This window comes from Lytechinus variegatus, chromosome 13, assembly GCF_018143015.1.
Source record: "Lytechinus variegatus isolate NC3 chromosome 13, Lvar_3.0, whole genome shotgun sequence".
Taxonomy (NCBI): Eukaryota; Metazoa; Echinodermata; class Echinoidea; order Temnopleuroida; family Toxopneustidae; genus Lytechinus; species Lytechinus variegatus.
Window position 1 is genome coordinate 8,052,871 of NC_054752.1, and position 14,555 is coordinate 8,067,425.

At 37.8% G+C, this 14,555-nt stretch overlaps 1 protein-coding gene across 1 annotated transcript; it reads left to right on the forward strand.

Annotated features, from left to right (window-relative positions):
• The first annotated feature begins 724 nt into the window (after positions 1 to 724).
• LOC121426545 (3-oxoacyl-[acyl-carrier-protein] reductase FabG-like) lies at positions 725 to 14,555 on the forward strand. Its single transcript, XM_041622890.1, has 9 exons — positions 725 to 1,066; positions 3,690 to 3,829; positions 4,658 to 4,750; positions 5,220 to 5,361; positions 9,526 to 9,566; positions 10,732 to 10,801; positions 11,640 to 11,676; positions 12,298 to 12,361; positions 13,563 to 14,555. Exons 1-9 carry the CDS (start codon positions 1,030 to 1,032, stop codon positions 13,710 to 13,712), a joined length of 774 nt encoding a protein of 257 aa, XP_041478824.1. The 5' UTR covers positions 725 to 1,029; the 3' UTR covers positions 13,713 to 14,555.

A 14,555-nucleotide genomic window follows, 5' to 3' on the forward strand; every position in this document is an offset into this window, starting at 1 on the left:
ACCGATATTGGTTTAACACTGATTAGTGCTGTTTAAATGCCTATCTGTTGTTAACCTAGATAAAAGCCGAGCTGGTGTTATTTCAACACCGCTCCGGTGTTTTCCGATAGACATCGGACTGGTGTTAAATGAATAATGATAATAATAATAATATGCAATATTTATATAGCGCTTAATACAAATGTTTCTAAGCGCTGCATACTATTACCCCTGATCGGGCGCATGAGCATTCAAGGAATTCCTTCCTACCGGGTACCCATTTACTACACCTGGGTCGAGAGTGGCAAATGAACATCGGTGTCTTTGCAGTGTGGCAACAAGAATATATATAGTCAAGTCATAAAATATTTCATGGTTTGTATATATATATTTTTTTCAATCGGTTGTAATTTTTTTTTTGGGTGGGGGCAACGGTGCCCCTTACCTCATAGTCTGTGGGGAGAGTGGGTCGGGGTCCGAGGAATACGTGTAGGTATGCCCCAATTAGCTCTACGCCCGGGCTCTACGACCAATTAAAAAAGAAATAAAAAAATGAAAAGAAATAAAATTGAAATATAATACCAATTTTTTTCAATATGCCTGATTATATTTCAATCACAATTTAGATAAGAGAAAATAATTTCGGTCGCGCTCACGACTTTTTAAATACCCCCACGCACTTGAAGTGGTTGTGCCCTCTGAAACTTCAGGCGAATCCGAAGAGTTGGATCCACCTCTATGGGCGAATCTCAGCCAATCAAAACAAAGGAAAGTTAACAGAGTCAGACGACAATGTTTTTAATTATTGTGTATCAGACGATAAATTCAACGAATCCCATCAAATGCATCCGCCCCATGTTGCATCATGCCTATCGTTTCACTCGGCCCGCGCCGGGGATGAGCTGGTCGTATCCAGGGTCGCTTCCAGGGGCGCGATTCGCTGGCAGCGCTGCGGTTTGAATTCAGGAGGAAAACGCAGTAGGCCTACATTGCACAAGTGAAAGATTTTTCTTTGGGACAAGATTTTGAAATCGGAAAGCTACTCTGGCAATGGAGGAATTCGTCGGTAAAGTTGTCTTAATCACAGGTTAGTTTTGTTTTATTCTTCTTGTCACAAGAATGAGGCACGATGCGAGTTTTGGTAGATTTGGTGAACAGAGTAAAATCCATGATAAAAACTTTAACAAGTCGAACCAGCTGATCCCGTGCACTACAACAGCTGCATAGTTTGGTGTAGTATATATGGTTTGTAATGTAAGTCGCCGCTCCACAGCACTTTTACGTTATAGTCAGTGTTGGTGAAAGCACCGGGGGGGCCACTTCCATTCACGAGTGGATACCATGCGCGACCATGGGGTCTCGAAAAGCACCCTAAACACGTAATTTCCCCGGGGGGGGGCACTCAGTATATAATGCATAGTGGGTATGTGCCGCGGAGGGGACCCCCATTTTCACACCCAAATTTCCGTTCCAAGGCATAGCATTTTTGTGTTATTGAGAAAAAAAACAAAGAAAGCCGCTCCAAGGCATAGCATTTTGTTCTTAACGAGAAAAAAGAAGAAAGAAATCCGCTCCAAGGCTTCGCATATTTTTCGTTACGCCGTAAACCGGTCGCATTGATCTGCTGCAAGTTTGGTGAAAAGCGGCCGCAGAGCGCTGTCCAACCATCGTCTCTGCGAGAGCGCACCCGGCGGAGGCTGCGCTAGCTACATCATGCACGCTTGCCCGTTCCATAGGGATGCATACGCACGTACTCACACGCTGACGATCCGTTCCAGGGACCCCCGTTTTCACAAAATTGTAGTTCCGAAGCCCGTTCCGAGGACCCTCCTTTTTACAATAAGCCCGCTCCAAGGCCCCCGTTTTTTGTCTCTCCCGCGGCACACCCCTACCACTTTTTTGGTCGAGTGCCCCCCCGGGGTAATTTCCATATTCTGAAAATGCACCCCTTAACAAGTATTGGCGTGTAAAACCCTACCCTTAACAAGTATTGTAAACAAAACGATACTCTTGGAAAATATTCTCTGAAATGACCCCCTAAACAAGGACAGGAATGCTTTATTGTTATGGGTCCTTCGGCCGTCGGCTTTACCTTATTTGGTTTAGTACGACCCAACCTTCTACACCTCGCGCAAATCGGACTCTAAACACGAAGTGTTGGGGCAAAAAGGACATCCTTTATAAAACATTTTAATTTTGTTTTATCATCCCCTCAAATTCGACCCTAAACACGTAAGTTTCCTAGTGAAATAGATACCCTTTTATCATTATTTTTGTGTTTTTGACACCCTTATCACGTTACGTACGTAACGTGCCCTATCGTGAAAAAGACATCCTTTTTACGTGTTTTTTTGGTCGCGCATGGTATCCACTCGTCAATGTAAGTGGCCCCCCCGGGTGAAAGCATTCGACTCTTATTCTTTCAATTCATTTTTTAGATCTACACAGAAAGGTCAGTTATTTCATGATTTGGCTGCTGCATTGAGGGCTATTTTGTGTCATTAAACTGTGGGTACGTGCAACATGCTCATAGTCATAGACATAGTACTTCTGTCTTCTGAGTATGATCACAGTCGGCCTTTTTTAGAGTTCGAAATGGACCATAATGACCATTCTTTGATCTAAGAATATCCTACATGTAATTTCCGTAAACTATTTTTTCATGCTTTCCCTAAATGTAGACAGCTGAAATCTATTAATTGGAGGAGTATTTAGACATTTTCCAACTTAAAAAAACAAAAACTTTATCTCAATTGAAACACATCGTAGTCCCATAAAGAAATACCAATGAAACTAGTAGGTCGATCAGAGATTGAATGAGCTATTTTTTTACCCTGAATAGTGCCTCAAATACTGTAAAATTTATTTTAGGAATTTTGATAACCTTTTAATGCCCTTTTTATACAGTGTATATTGCTCTTCAATGAAAAACATCAACCCTTTCTGTGTTGTGCAGTAGGGTGTGCAGTCCTTACAATACCCAGGCCTGGGGGTATACTTTGCAGGCCAAATTGCAATTTTATGGTGGCAGCGGTGGGATTGAAACCAAAATAACGCATATGAAGCCCTAGACTGAAAAATCAGTCTATTTCGGTGAGGGACATATATATGCTCTGCTGAGAGTTCATCTGGCTCCGCAGCATCCCCTTCATCGATACTTAGCAGGACGACTAAAAAACAAATCAGAAAATATTCAGAAATTTCTGCGAAACAGCAGATATTTCACCTATGCCTACTTGGCCTAGGGTCTATCGATCATGTTCAACAGGTTAAACAAAATCTTTACTGCCTTATTTCCATGTCCGGTACCATGTCAAAAACTTTAATTCAAATCCTGCTCTATATGTAGTACTAGTATGCAGGCGTGGATCAAAGCTGTAGTCAGCTACTAGTCCTATACTTAGCTGCCACCTCTTTTGCTCTCCCTTTTGGAAGTTAGGTTGAAAAATTTTAACTTTTTGGAGTGAAAAATTATTCCTTTTCTTTGACAAATTTTTAAAGAGTGATTGCCACAAATTTTGTCATTATCTTCTTACTCTCCCCTTTTTACATTTGCTTGGAAATAAGTTCACAAGCAAAATCCATTGTAAATATGAAAAATAGTAAGTGGAAAATAAATGAAATGAATAGAATTAAACTGAATGAATAAATAGGTTATATCTTTAAACAGGGATCCTAACGAATTCCTTATTTGTTCATTTTCTTTACAGGAGCTAGCTCAGGAATTGGAGCTGAGACTGCCATTGAATTTGCTTCGTCAGGGGCCAGTCTGGCTTTAGTGGGTCGAAATGAAGAGAGGCTAGAGAAGACTGCCCATGACTGTTTGGCAAAGGGCCTTTCAAAGGAAAAGGTGTGTGCTTGCATTAGCCATTGTTCATTTTAATACACACAATTGTGATATCTCTTTTGGAATATAGGTTTAATGAAAATGAATTGAATAAAACTTTCTTTTGTAAGTTGCTTAAGAATATTTACTAGGTTGTAATTGAAATTATTGAATTGAGTGTGAAAGAATTTGTACATATAAATATACCTCTTAATAAAACATTATTTAAAGACTATGTTTGTATTGCGCATATGAAAATGATATCAAAGTTATAGGCACCATAGATAGTTGAAAGAAGACACTTCTCTGATGATGTAATGACCTTTCTGCGTGTTGATCAAAATAATGCTCATTGCCAACTTGCTAGAAAGGAGAATGATTAAAAATTTGGCTGCGCTTGTATTACAAGGATTTTGCAATATATTTTTTTTTACAGTTCACAATTTTCTTTTAATGATTACTACAAAGTAATGTTGAATATTATGATATTCAAAATCATAATAATAATGCAATTTTAAAGCGCTCATATCTACACTACAGAGTAGTAAGGCAATAATTGTCATTATAACCCTGGCTGCAGCCTGGCCAGTACATCAGCACTAGGCAATGACAACTAGTCTGCAGGGCAAACCCTTCACTCCAGTTTAAGGGTCTGAATGTGCAGCCTACTCATGTCTTGTGTACTGAAGGCTCTCTCACTCTGTATTGGAACAGCAAGTTCTGTATGTGCTAGTCTTTGCATGGAGACACACTTGTTGATCAAAGTTCCAGTCAGGGTCTGTGCCTGCAGACTTAATGACAACTTTGAGAAAGAAATATATTACTTGTGGTTTTTATTTTGTATTTGAACAGGTTCTTACCATTAAGGCTGATATGTGTGTAGAAGATGACGTGAAGAGGATCATGGACTCAACTATCACACACTTTGGGAAATTAGATGTCTTGGTGAGTTTTCACTACCAATGCACTGTCTCTTTGTCCTTGTTTACCTGGGAAATGTTTCATGAAACAAATTGTCAGTGAATTTCACCAACACATCTGCTCAAAGCTAATCACATGCAGCAATTTTAGTGGCTTATTACAGTATTCTTCCAAAATCACTATTTCTGTCATGAATCGCTCCCCTATTAAAGAACAGAAGAGGGTTTTTTTTAACGATGAATTTTCATTTTGGTCAAATAGGGAAAACGGGAAATCTGTAAATAGAAAACATCATTGATTTCTGATAATTTCTAATTGTTGCATAAAAGCCATGTACACTTTAGCAGTTTAGGTTTTATTGAATACTTTATCTATTATTGTTTAATTCTAATTCTAAGTTTCCCAGTTCCGATCAGGCGATCACTGTCTGGTTTTCCTTTTCTCTCTTTATCTTATTTCTTTTTCTTTTGCCCTTCTTGCTGCCATTGTCCAGGTGAATAACGCAGGTCAAGCCAGGCTTGATTTACTCATGAGCGATGACATAATGCAAAATTTTGATGAGCTACTGAAGATCAACGTAAGGTCTGCTGTTCAGCTCACCAACCTAGCAGTTCCTCATCTCATTGCTTCGAAAGGTAAGGAATTACAGTATGTACAGAACTCATACATGTACTCCTAGGAAATTTTCCTTATCAAGCTGAGTAATGCAGAATGTTGATGATCTGCTTAAGATCAACTGCCGTACAGTTCACCAACTTAGCAGTTCATCATCTCGTTGCTTCAAAAGCTACAGTTTGGTACAGAATTCATAACCCTAATTATCCTTATCAAGTTGAGTGGTAGTGTAGCACGGAATTGTTTAGGGTGGGGGAGGATCTTTTACTTAACAAATAACAGAACAGTGCAGCGGAAGGGTTTTTAAACGAAGATTCCCCACCCTATCCATCTACAGAGGTAGAACTTAAATTAAACACTATTATGTTATAATTATTATTAATATGTAATAATCACACATCACAAAATCAAACACCATCAATCAACAACATTCACACTATGCTATTAATTAATGTAAATCATAATACTCAATAGAATAAACTAATATGTTCCTTTAATTCTAAGCTAGATTAACATTATTATATACATGATATTTACAGTGACAAAAAAATTGAGTAACTCCTAGTTACATAGTTATTCTAAAGAATATGAACATATAGTTCAAATTATACCTCATAACCTAATTTACTGGACATAACTTAACAGTTGTTAAACAACTACTGACATATTAAGACTAACATAATGACATTGAGAACTATAACATTAAGGGTCTCAGTGCAGAAATATATAGAATGTAGAAGCTGTTCATGGTCAGATGACCAGTTACGTGAGAATCAGGAAAAAGAGAAGTTACATGATAGTAACTTTATGGTGGATGTTTCCTCTCCATCTCGAAAGTTGTGAATCAATTTAATCAAAACATGATTAAATATTTCTAATATTAAATATCAAACTTCATCTCAAATATTTTCATATCAACTAGGATTAGTAAATGGTTTTGCAGTAACATAATATCAAAACAATAAAATAGAATGGTTTAGCACAATGATATTCAGGAAAGTCTTTAATCAGATACATTAGAGTCCGCACGATATTAACGCGGCAAGATAGGGAACTCAGCCTATCCGCTTGACCAGAATAATACCGTTTAGTTGTTTTGGATTCGCGACTTGCTTAAAATTTGTAATTCGCAAAGTTCAAAAGGCTCAACTATATAACACTCGCACCATGTTCGCGCTGCTAGACAATCATAAATAACAAATGCTTTTATTAATACCATGAACAATAATCATAGATGGTTAGTAACAATCATAAGAAATTCAAACATTCAATAAGAAGTAGATTATAGAATAGTATCTATCATCAGATATATCAAACTAAACTTTAAAATATTATTCAATCGAAGATTGATAATAAGTCAAATGTGTAACAGACAATTTTGGAAAAGTAACTTAACATTCAAAAATAATCTGAGATCAGTTATTAAATAATCTTATAAACTGAAATATGGTAGGTTGACTTCGGATCTTACCTGAGAATCAGGAAAAAGAAGAAGTTACTTGATAGTAACTATACGGTGGATGTTTCCTCTCCATCTCGAAAGTTATGAAGAGGATGTCTCCAGAACTTCTATATAAAGGTATTTTCGATGATACCATTATTTTGGGGAAGGGGTGTGTATATTTATGACTGATAATACTTTTTGATCCTAAGTCATCTCTTTTAACACAAAAAACCAGTAAACAATAATTGCTGACCCCTTTAGGGTAGCAGAGATGGAACAGCCCATCAACTTTTCCCCCAAATACTTCTACGTCATTCATGACATTCACGTCATTATTTTCTGGGAATAAGGACCACCTGACCCTTACTCACGCTAGCCAGAACTGACCATTGGCTCTCTCTTTCGCTCACTCTCTCTCAGTATGTACAGGAGGTCATAAAAACTCTCTGCTCTGACCATCTCGTTCAATATCCCTACAAGGGGGGGGTTGTACTTCAAAGGGTTTCATCACTTTAACTACTATTATGTAGTACCAAAAGGGTGCTACAGTAGCAAAAGGTTGTCCCTATTGTATTGAGTTTTCATGCTAATAAAAGATCAAATCCAGAACTGCAGGGACTGGAAGGTGGTATGGGATGAAGACAAAATACCAATGGCCTTCCCTCCAGAAATAGTCACCACGTCAAGTAGGCCAGATATAATAATTTATTCACCTTCAATGAAGGTAGGAATAGTTGTAGAACTGACAGTCCCAGCAGAGGATAACATGGCTCAAGCAATCCTCAGAAAGAAGTGCAAATATGAGGATCTTATCAGAGAAGGAAAAGAAGCAGGATGGGGACTTGTCTACTTCCCAGTTGATTGGGATCTAGAGGTTTTACCAGCCAATCACTGAGAACCTGCCTGAAGTTCCTTGGCCTGACAAAAAAGGAAATCAAGGTTGCGCTGTATGCTGTGTCAAGAGTGGCACTACTGGCTATATATACTTTATGGCTGTGAAGAAACAACAAGACCTTCGGAAGTTGGGAGCTGATCACAAGACCATATATCCCTCCGATAGGAGAAAACCAGGAGGAGGCCCAACCCAACCAAAATTGCCATGAAGGCTAGGTATATACTCCCTGTGACCAGTCATGCCTTGAATGGAGGCTGCATTCGTTTATGCAATATAATGCAGATCCTACCTTACAGTTGCCAGTCTTGGTGACTGCCTGGTAAAGTAGGGGCATTGACTTGGCACGCTGGTGGTATATAATATTACTGGTGATACCTAGCCTTATCAGACATGACCAATCATACTGAAACAAAAAGATGTCCTGACAGTTCCAGCAGCTGGAGAGGGAGGGTTCGCGGGACCAAAGCGCTCAACCCACCGCCGCGCGTCCCAAGTCGGGGGCAGCTGCTAGGGAACATGTTTTCTAATAGAAAGACACGGGATAGAGCATTAACCTGGGCTTGATGATCTCAACAACATCGAGGCTGTGCGTGTTCCTAACCAACACTGATGCAGATCATGCCAGGAAGCGGCCAGACCTGGCCATGGTTTTTCAATCTCAAATAACAGTGGGGGGGGGGGTAACATTGATATTTATAATTGATTCTATCTTTTGTACATGGTTTGCAATAGACATAAACTGCAACTGATTTATGGTTGTCCATAGTCCAAAATATAAGTTCCTTACTATTGGTTTTGCTAACAACACAATTGTTATGTAGTATGTATTTAACTTCCTGTTATCCTTTCAGTCATTCACCTTCACTTGTTTACAAACTCCCCCAATGTCATCGTATACCCCTTTCATAGTGAGAGCCGAAGTGGAGTTAGTCCGGAGTCCAGGAGGAGTTACTCCACTTTGGAGGGCAATATGAAAACTCTGAGATTAGTTCGATCCGGATTCAAAGCGGAGTACTCAACCCACTTCGAGAAGAGGGTTACAAACGGAGTTACTCTGCACCGGAAATGCGGTATGCGCTTATCGCTGTGATCTCGCCACACATATGGCGCGAACTCGCTTGGAAACCATGGCAACGACCGCGGAGACACCGCTGCGGTGCTTGCCAATATGAAAGGGTATTTAAAGTTGGTCCGCAGTACAAGCGTATAAACTCAATCCGGAGTTATTCCGGAGTAACTCCACTTCGCCTTCAGTATGAAAACGGTATAAGAATCCCAAACCCCCAATATCATTTAACTGCTAAGCCTTGACCATAAAAAGACCAACCCTCAGTGACATCAGCTAACTTCATGGAAGAAGTATGACTCCCACTTCCAGCACCAGTCACTTGCACAGAGCATCACCACACCCCTTATACCAGAGAAAGTTTGATAGACAGTTAATTGTAGACCAATCAGAACAAGTTTAGATCACTCGCACCTTAAATAGTTACACCCCCAAAACAAATGATAAAAATAAGACTTGATTATTAGAGATAGAATACCAACAATGGAATACGAGACCCACACTGATCCTGACTGACTGACTTCAAGACTTAGACGTCCATCCAGTATTAATTTAACTTCACTTCGAATCTCAATCTAATACTTCTAAATTATTTCATATTCATCGTCTCCTGATATACTCTGAATCTTCATGTACTTCGAACTGTAGCTGAATATTGATGATTAAATACCTAGTGATTTGAACTGTATAACTTTCTCCAAAGTTTCCTTATTTCGCTTCCCTTCAATAATTACAGATCCCAACACAACATAACATTATATCACCCCTTTATCTTTCAGGTTGTGTGGTAAACATGTCAAGTTTGGCTGGAAAAAGAGTGGTGGGTATTGAACTAAATGTGAACTTCGTATTTCAAACAGTATCGTATCCAGAATCGACTTTTATGATGTTGTTTAAAAAAGTTACCCACACATAAGTGTGTATTATAGCCGACCTCAGTCTCCCGGAGACAATTATTTATGGACATAGGAAATGAAAACATGACTTTGCTTGATATATTTTCCCTATAATTCAACGTAGGCCTATTTGATTGGTTTGCATTTGGATTTCAATAGGATTGCAAGAAAGCTAAAATAAATAAATAGATTGAAAGGAAAATGTACTCTCAGTTAATTAAGATGTTGGGCTCTTGTCATTTGTTTCACCTGGATGTATATTTCTGGACCCTGATAGCCCTGTTCTGGGCCTTGCCTGACAAAGAGTTGCGATTGATTCAATCAATCGTAACTCTATGGAAATCCATCAGTGTCATAGTTTTTTCTACAGGATATTTGCACATTATCCTTTGTAAACAAAGAGAAGCACAGTGAATTTTCAAGAAAACAATGAATGCATGAATAAACATCATAGTTAGTAAATGAAGAGGCTTTAATTGAAGGAAAATCATAAGTCAGAAAAAATTGGAACCAGTGGGATTTGAACCTGCCATCTACTGCTTTCCGGACAGCGACTTAACCACCAGGCTATTCTGGTTCATGGCTAAGCCACGATGAACTGGAATTCGAATACCCTCGATCCTCTTCTTTCTGACTCAGTATCCGAATGCCATCCGCCGTGGACAATAGATAGTAAATGAAGAGGCTTTTTTTTCTGACTTATGATTTTCATTACAGATCGAGCATACCGATCTGAAACAAATAGGAGTAATGCCGAAAATTTGTAAACAAATTACATCATAGTTGTAGAATATTTTGAACAAACATGAATGATAAATGTTGACATTGCTGGCCGTCCATAGTTGTGATTGATCGGATCAATCGCAACTCTTTGTAAGACGGGGGCCAGATCCCGCTTAACATTCCCCATTGTTTATATAATTACTATATATACATGCAGTATTCTTGCCTGAAGATGTGGCTTTGAACCTTTGGCTTTTCTCCAAAGTGATTGATGAACGTCTCAACTGTAATACCGTTGCATACACCGATTACCGTCCCACGTATGACTTTTTCTGATTCTTAATTTCTCTTAACTTTAAATTGCAGTCCCCAAAGTCGCTTTCATACAACATTACACGGGCTGTCACTGATCAATTCACACGTTGCTGTGCTCTGGGTAAGTGTTCCCTTTGTAGAATACCATTGCACTTTAACTTTTTTTTTCTCTGGAGCCCCTTTGCTTCAAGACCTTCATCAATTTCAAGGTCTTGGCGTGCTTTATTTTTACATTGCTTCTTTTTATTGTCAATAAACAAAGAGAAAATATATTTTTAAATGTGAACAGGTGTAATTTGTTTATGATATTTTCTTATTGTGCTTTTCAATGTATCAACTATGTATTGATAATGAATTTTCATGTAATTGTACTAGTAAATTATGTTAGAAAAATTCAGAAGTAAAATTAATTGAAATGAACTATGTTTTACACAGTGGTGGTTCCAGCCAGATTTGACACAAGGCTCGGACTGCCTGGTCCTGTGCACAAATTATCTGGCTGGTGAAATAATATTGTGCCAAACCCTGCTGGGTTTGCAAATACATATGCATGACAATAGGTTTGTAAGACCACCATAAATATTTTTGGTCGTTCAGATGTACACCATATTCACCTAATGTTCATATGCTCTAATAAATTTACCTCCTCGAAGTAAGTACTCATAAGCAAAGAATTGCTAGTTACATGAAAATCAAAACAAATATTCATATGGGGAAAAGGGGACTTTAGTAAACTGAGAAATATGTTTTTCCAGTTTTTTTTTTTTCTTGAGACATACCCGGTATCAATTGTTCTGATTTTATGTCTCAACTCAAGCTCCCATTTCTTATTATTTCTTCTTAACGGGGGGGGGGGGGGATTATACGACAAGGTTTTACATTTTGAGACGGTCTGTGAATGACACATCGCACATCAGTAAGGTCCTTATTTTGTTTTTATGCCTTATTTTCCTTCTTAGATTTGGCTTCCAAAGGTGTCCGAGTTAATGCTGTCAAGTAAGTATCAAGGGTGATACCAATGTTCAATTCAATAATTTGAAATTAAGATTTCAGAGACTAGTCATTTTGTCTCTTTATGATGTTTCCAAGGGTCCGAACTATCATTTTTTCCTCATGTACGTTTGATTTTGTTAATCAAGATGAATCATGCATTTATTCTTAGTGATATAATAGCTCAGTGCAATGTGTGTCAAACATTGAACCATGAGATCCAGAGTTCAAATCCTACTGTAGCCTTGTGTCCTTTGTTATGGTGTTTATTCACATTTGCCTCTCTCCACCCAGGCATAGAAAATGGGTATTTGGCAGGGTAGGGTCAATTTACTTTCTTCAATTACAATTACGTAATTGAGGAAATGTTCAATTACAATTACTTTTCCATTAAATTACATTTTTTACAATTGCCAATTACTTTTGTCTATTACAATTTCAATTACTTTCTATAAAAAGTAATAAATGAAATGGCTTTGAATTCTGTATTTACTAGCACCACCTATTTCAACATAATTCTAAGTTACAGAGAAACTGACAAGATGAAGGTTTATGTTAAAAGAGCACAGATTCTGCCTTTTACATTATCATTATTTTACTTATTTCTATTTTTTCTTATATGTACAGCCCAGGAGCAATCGAGACACCCATTTTAACTGGATTTGGAGTACCAGCAGATCATATTGATGAGGTGAGTTATAGAAGGGACATTTCATGAAGCATTGAATTTCATTGACGACTTTGTTCTGAGCTAATCAGATTCAAAGATTTCAGTAGCTTATAAAAACTTTTCAGTGTGAAATCATTGACCAGCTGTTTTGTGAAATGTACCATTTTTTAAAGGTCAGTGAACAGAGAGAGGAAGTTAATTGTAAGGGTTGGAATTATATTTGTAGCACATGAAGTATCCTTTGAAACCTTGTTTTCTGCATTCTTTTGGCAAAATAGATAGTGGATGATTGATACACTATGTGACTCAGAGCCCCAGATTCATAAATATTGATCTGCAAATTTGCTCTCCAATAAAGTAGCTTATAACAGTAGCTTGTAACATACCAAGGTCCCTTGTCAACAACATGTTACAGAGTTAAAGGTAAATGCTAGTTTTGGTAACGATATCAAAATGAGTTCGTACAGAATCCGATGAAATGACCACCAAAGTGTCTGTTTGTATAAATAAAATGTATGTGCCAAAGGATTCTGGAAGAAATTGTGTAATTGCTGAGAAATCAGCAAACAAGCACAGGATTCGGGTAGAGCGTCGGGCCCGACGCTCTAAGCTACTGTCCCACGTGCGCTTATCATAAGCGCACGTGGTTATCTGTGTTGGGGATCTTCGGTGTGAACATTTTTCAGCGTAGATTTCAAGATTTCACAACGTTCAGTTAATGTAATTGTACCAGATCTAGATCCTCGATGATATACTGACAATTAAGCCTTGTTTTACAGACTTTCTCATGAAATCAGTGTTTACTGCAACTACTGGAATTTCTCTTTAAATACCATTTGTAGTAACAATTTCAAAATGGGTGTAAGTTGGACAATTGTTTTACCCGTTTGCAGTATCATATTTACTCCATATCTTCATTTTAATGCTTTTATTCAGACCTGGATGGAATTAGGAAGGTTTGGAGAGGAAGGCCTGCAGGTTATGGTTTGTGAGTTAGCATTTTCTTTACCCAGGCAGCCTCTCTCATCCAGGTCGTTTTATTCTTTATCATGCAACAAGACACTAATTGTTCTTCTCCTTAAATTGTTCAAATATGTACTATGAAACTTTATTCTTTATGTATTTGAAATGCTCAACAAATAATATAATAATAATGATAATAATTATAATAATAATATGAAGAGTAATAAATTAATAGAATTGAATATTGTTCCTTATACAGGTTTTGGGCAAGCTACACCCCATGGGAAGGGTAGGACAATCGTCGGAGGTCGCCAAGGCCATCAAGTTTCTTGCTTCTGATGCTGCCTCCTTCATCACAGGAGAAACCCTGTCAATAGATGGCGGCAGACATGTTGCCTGTGCACGTTAGAATCCTGTGGTCTTGTACCAAACCAGTTTATTTTTCATTAAGACAGTTCTGATATGCACCTTTTTGCATTTACGCAGCCTTGGATGAAGAGAACTTATTCAGATAATGTACCTGTACATCATATCGGTATTTCAATGCTTCAGTGGCCATACAGGGCCCTATACAGTACCGTGATCTGGTTCCGTAGACACTGATTTTCAAACTGCCTGGTATATTTATAGTTTCAAAGACCCTTTAAGTTACCCTTGTAGTCAGTTTCTTAGACCCCCATTTCAGGATTTTGTGAGGCACATCTTCATCAGAATTAATTTGAGCACCCCTCCCCCCCATTGCCATGAATTTAATTGTTATCTATATTAAACACATTAACTTATATTGTTAGTTATATTTGTGATATTTTTCAAAACCAAGTTGAAGATGTGTTTGGTGCACATGTTTCATTATAATCGTAAGATTTGTACGGGCCAGTGTATTCTGTATAAATCAAAGGATTATTTTAAAATCAGAGCATCACCAAATTCTTCTCTCAGGGAATGGTCAATAATGATAGTGTTTTTATCTGAATTCAATTGATTTGTTGGTACAGCTCAGGTAAATTATGTATTATCAAGGAGTCTACTCTTAAACTACTTAGAGTCAATGATATTTCAATTAATTGTGGACATTCATGAAAAATTGTGTATTCAAGACATTTCTGAAATAATTTGACATTTATTTTCAATCAACCACCCACTGGTTTACTGCAATTTCTTGTTCAGGGCAGGCCAACATAACACTAAGATTTATGAAAATTAGATTAAGGTCATTCTATATGGGCAATTCAATTCTGGTAAAATTAGAACA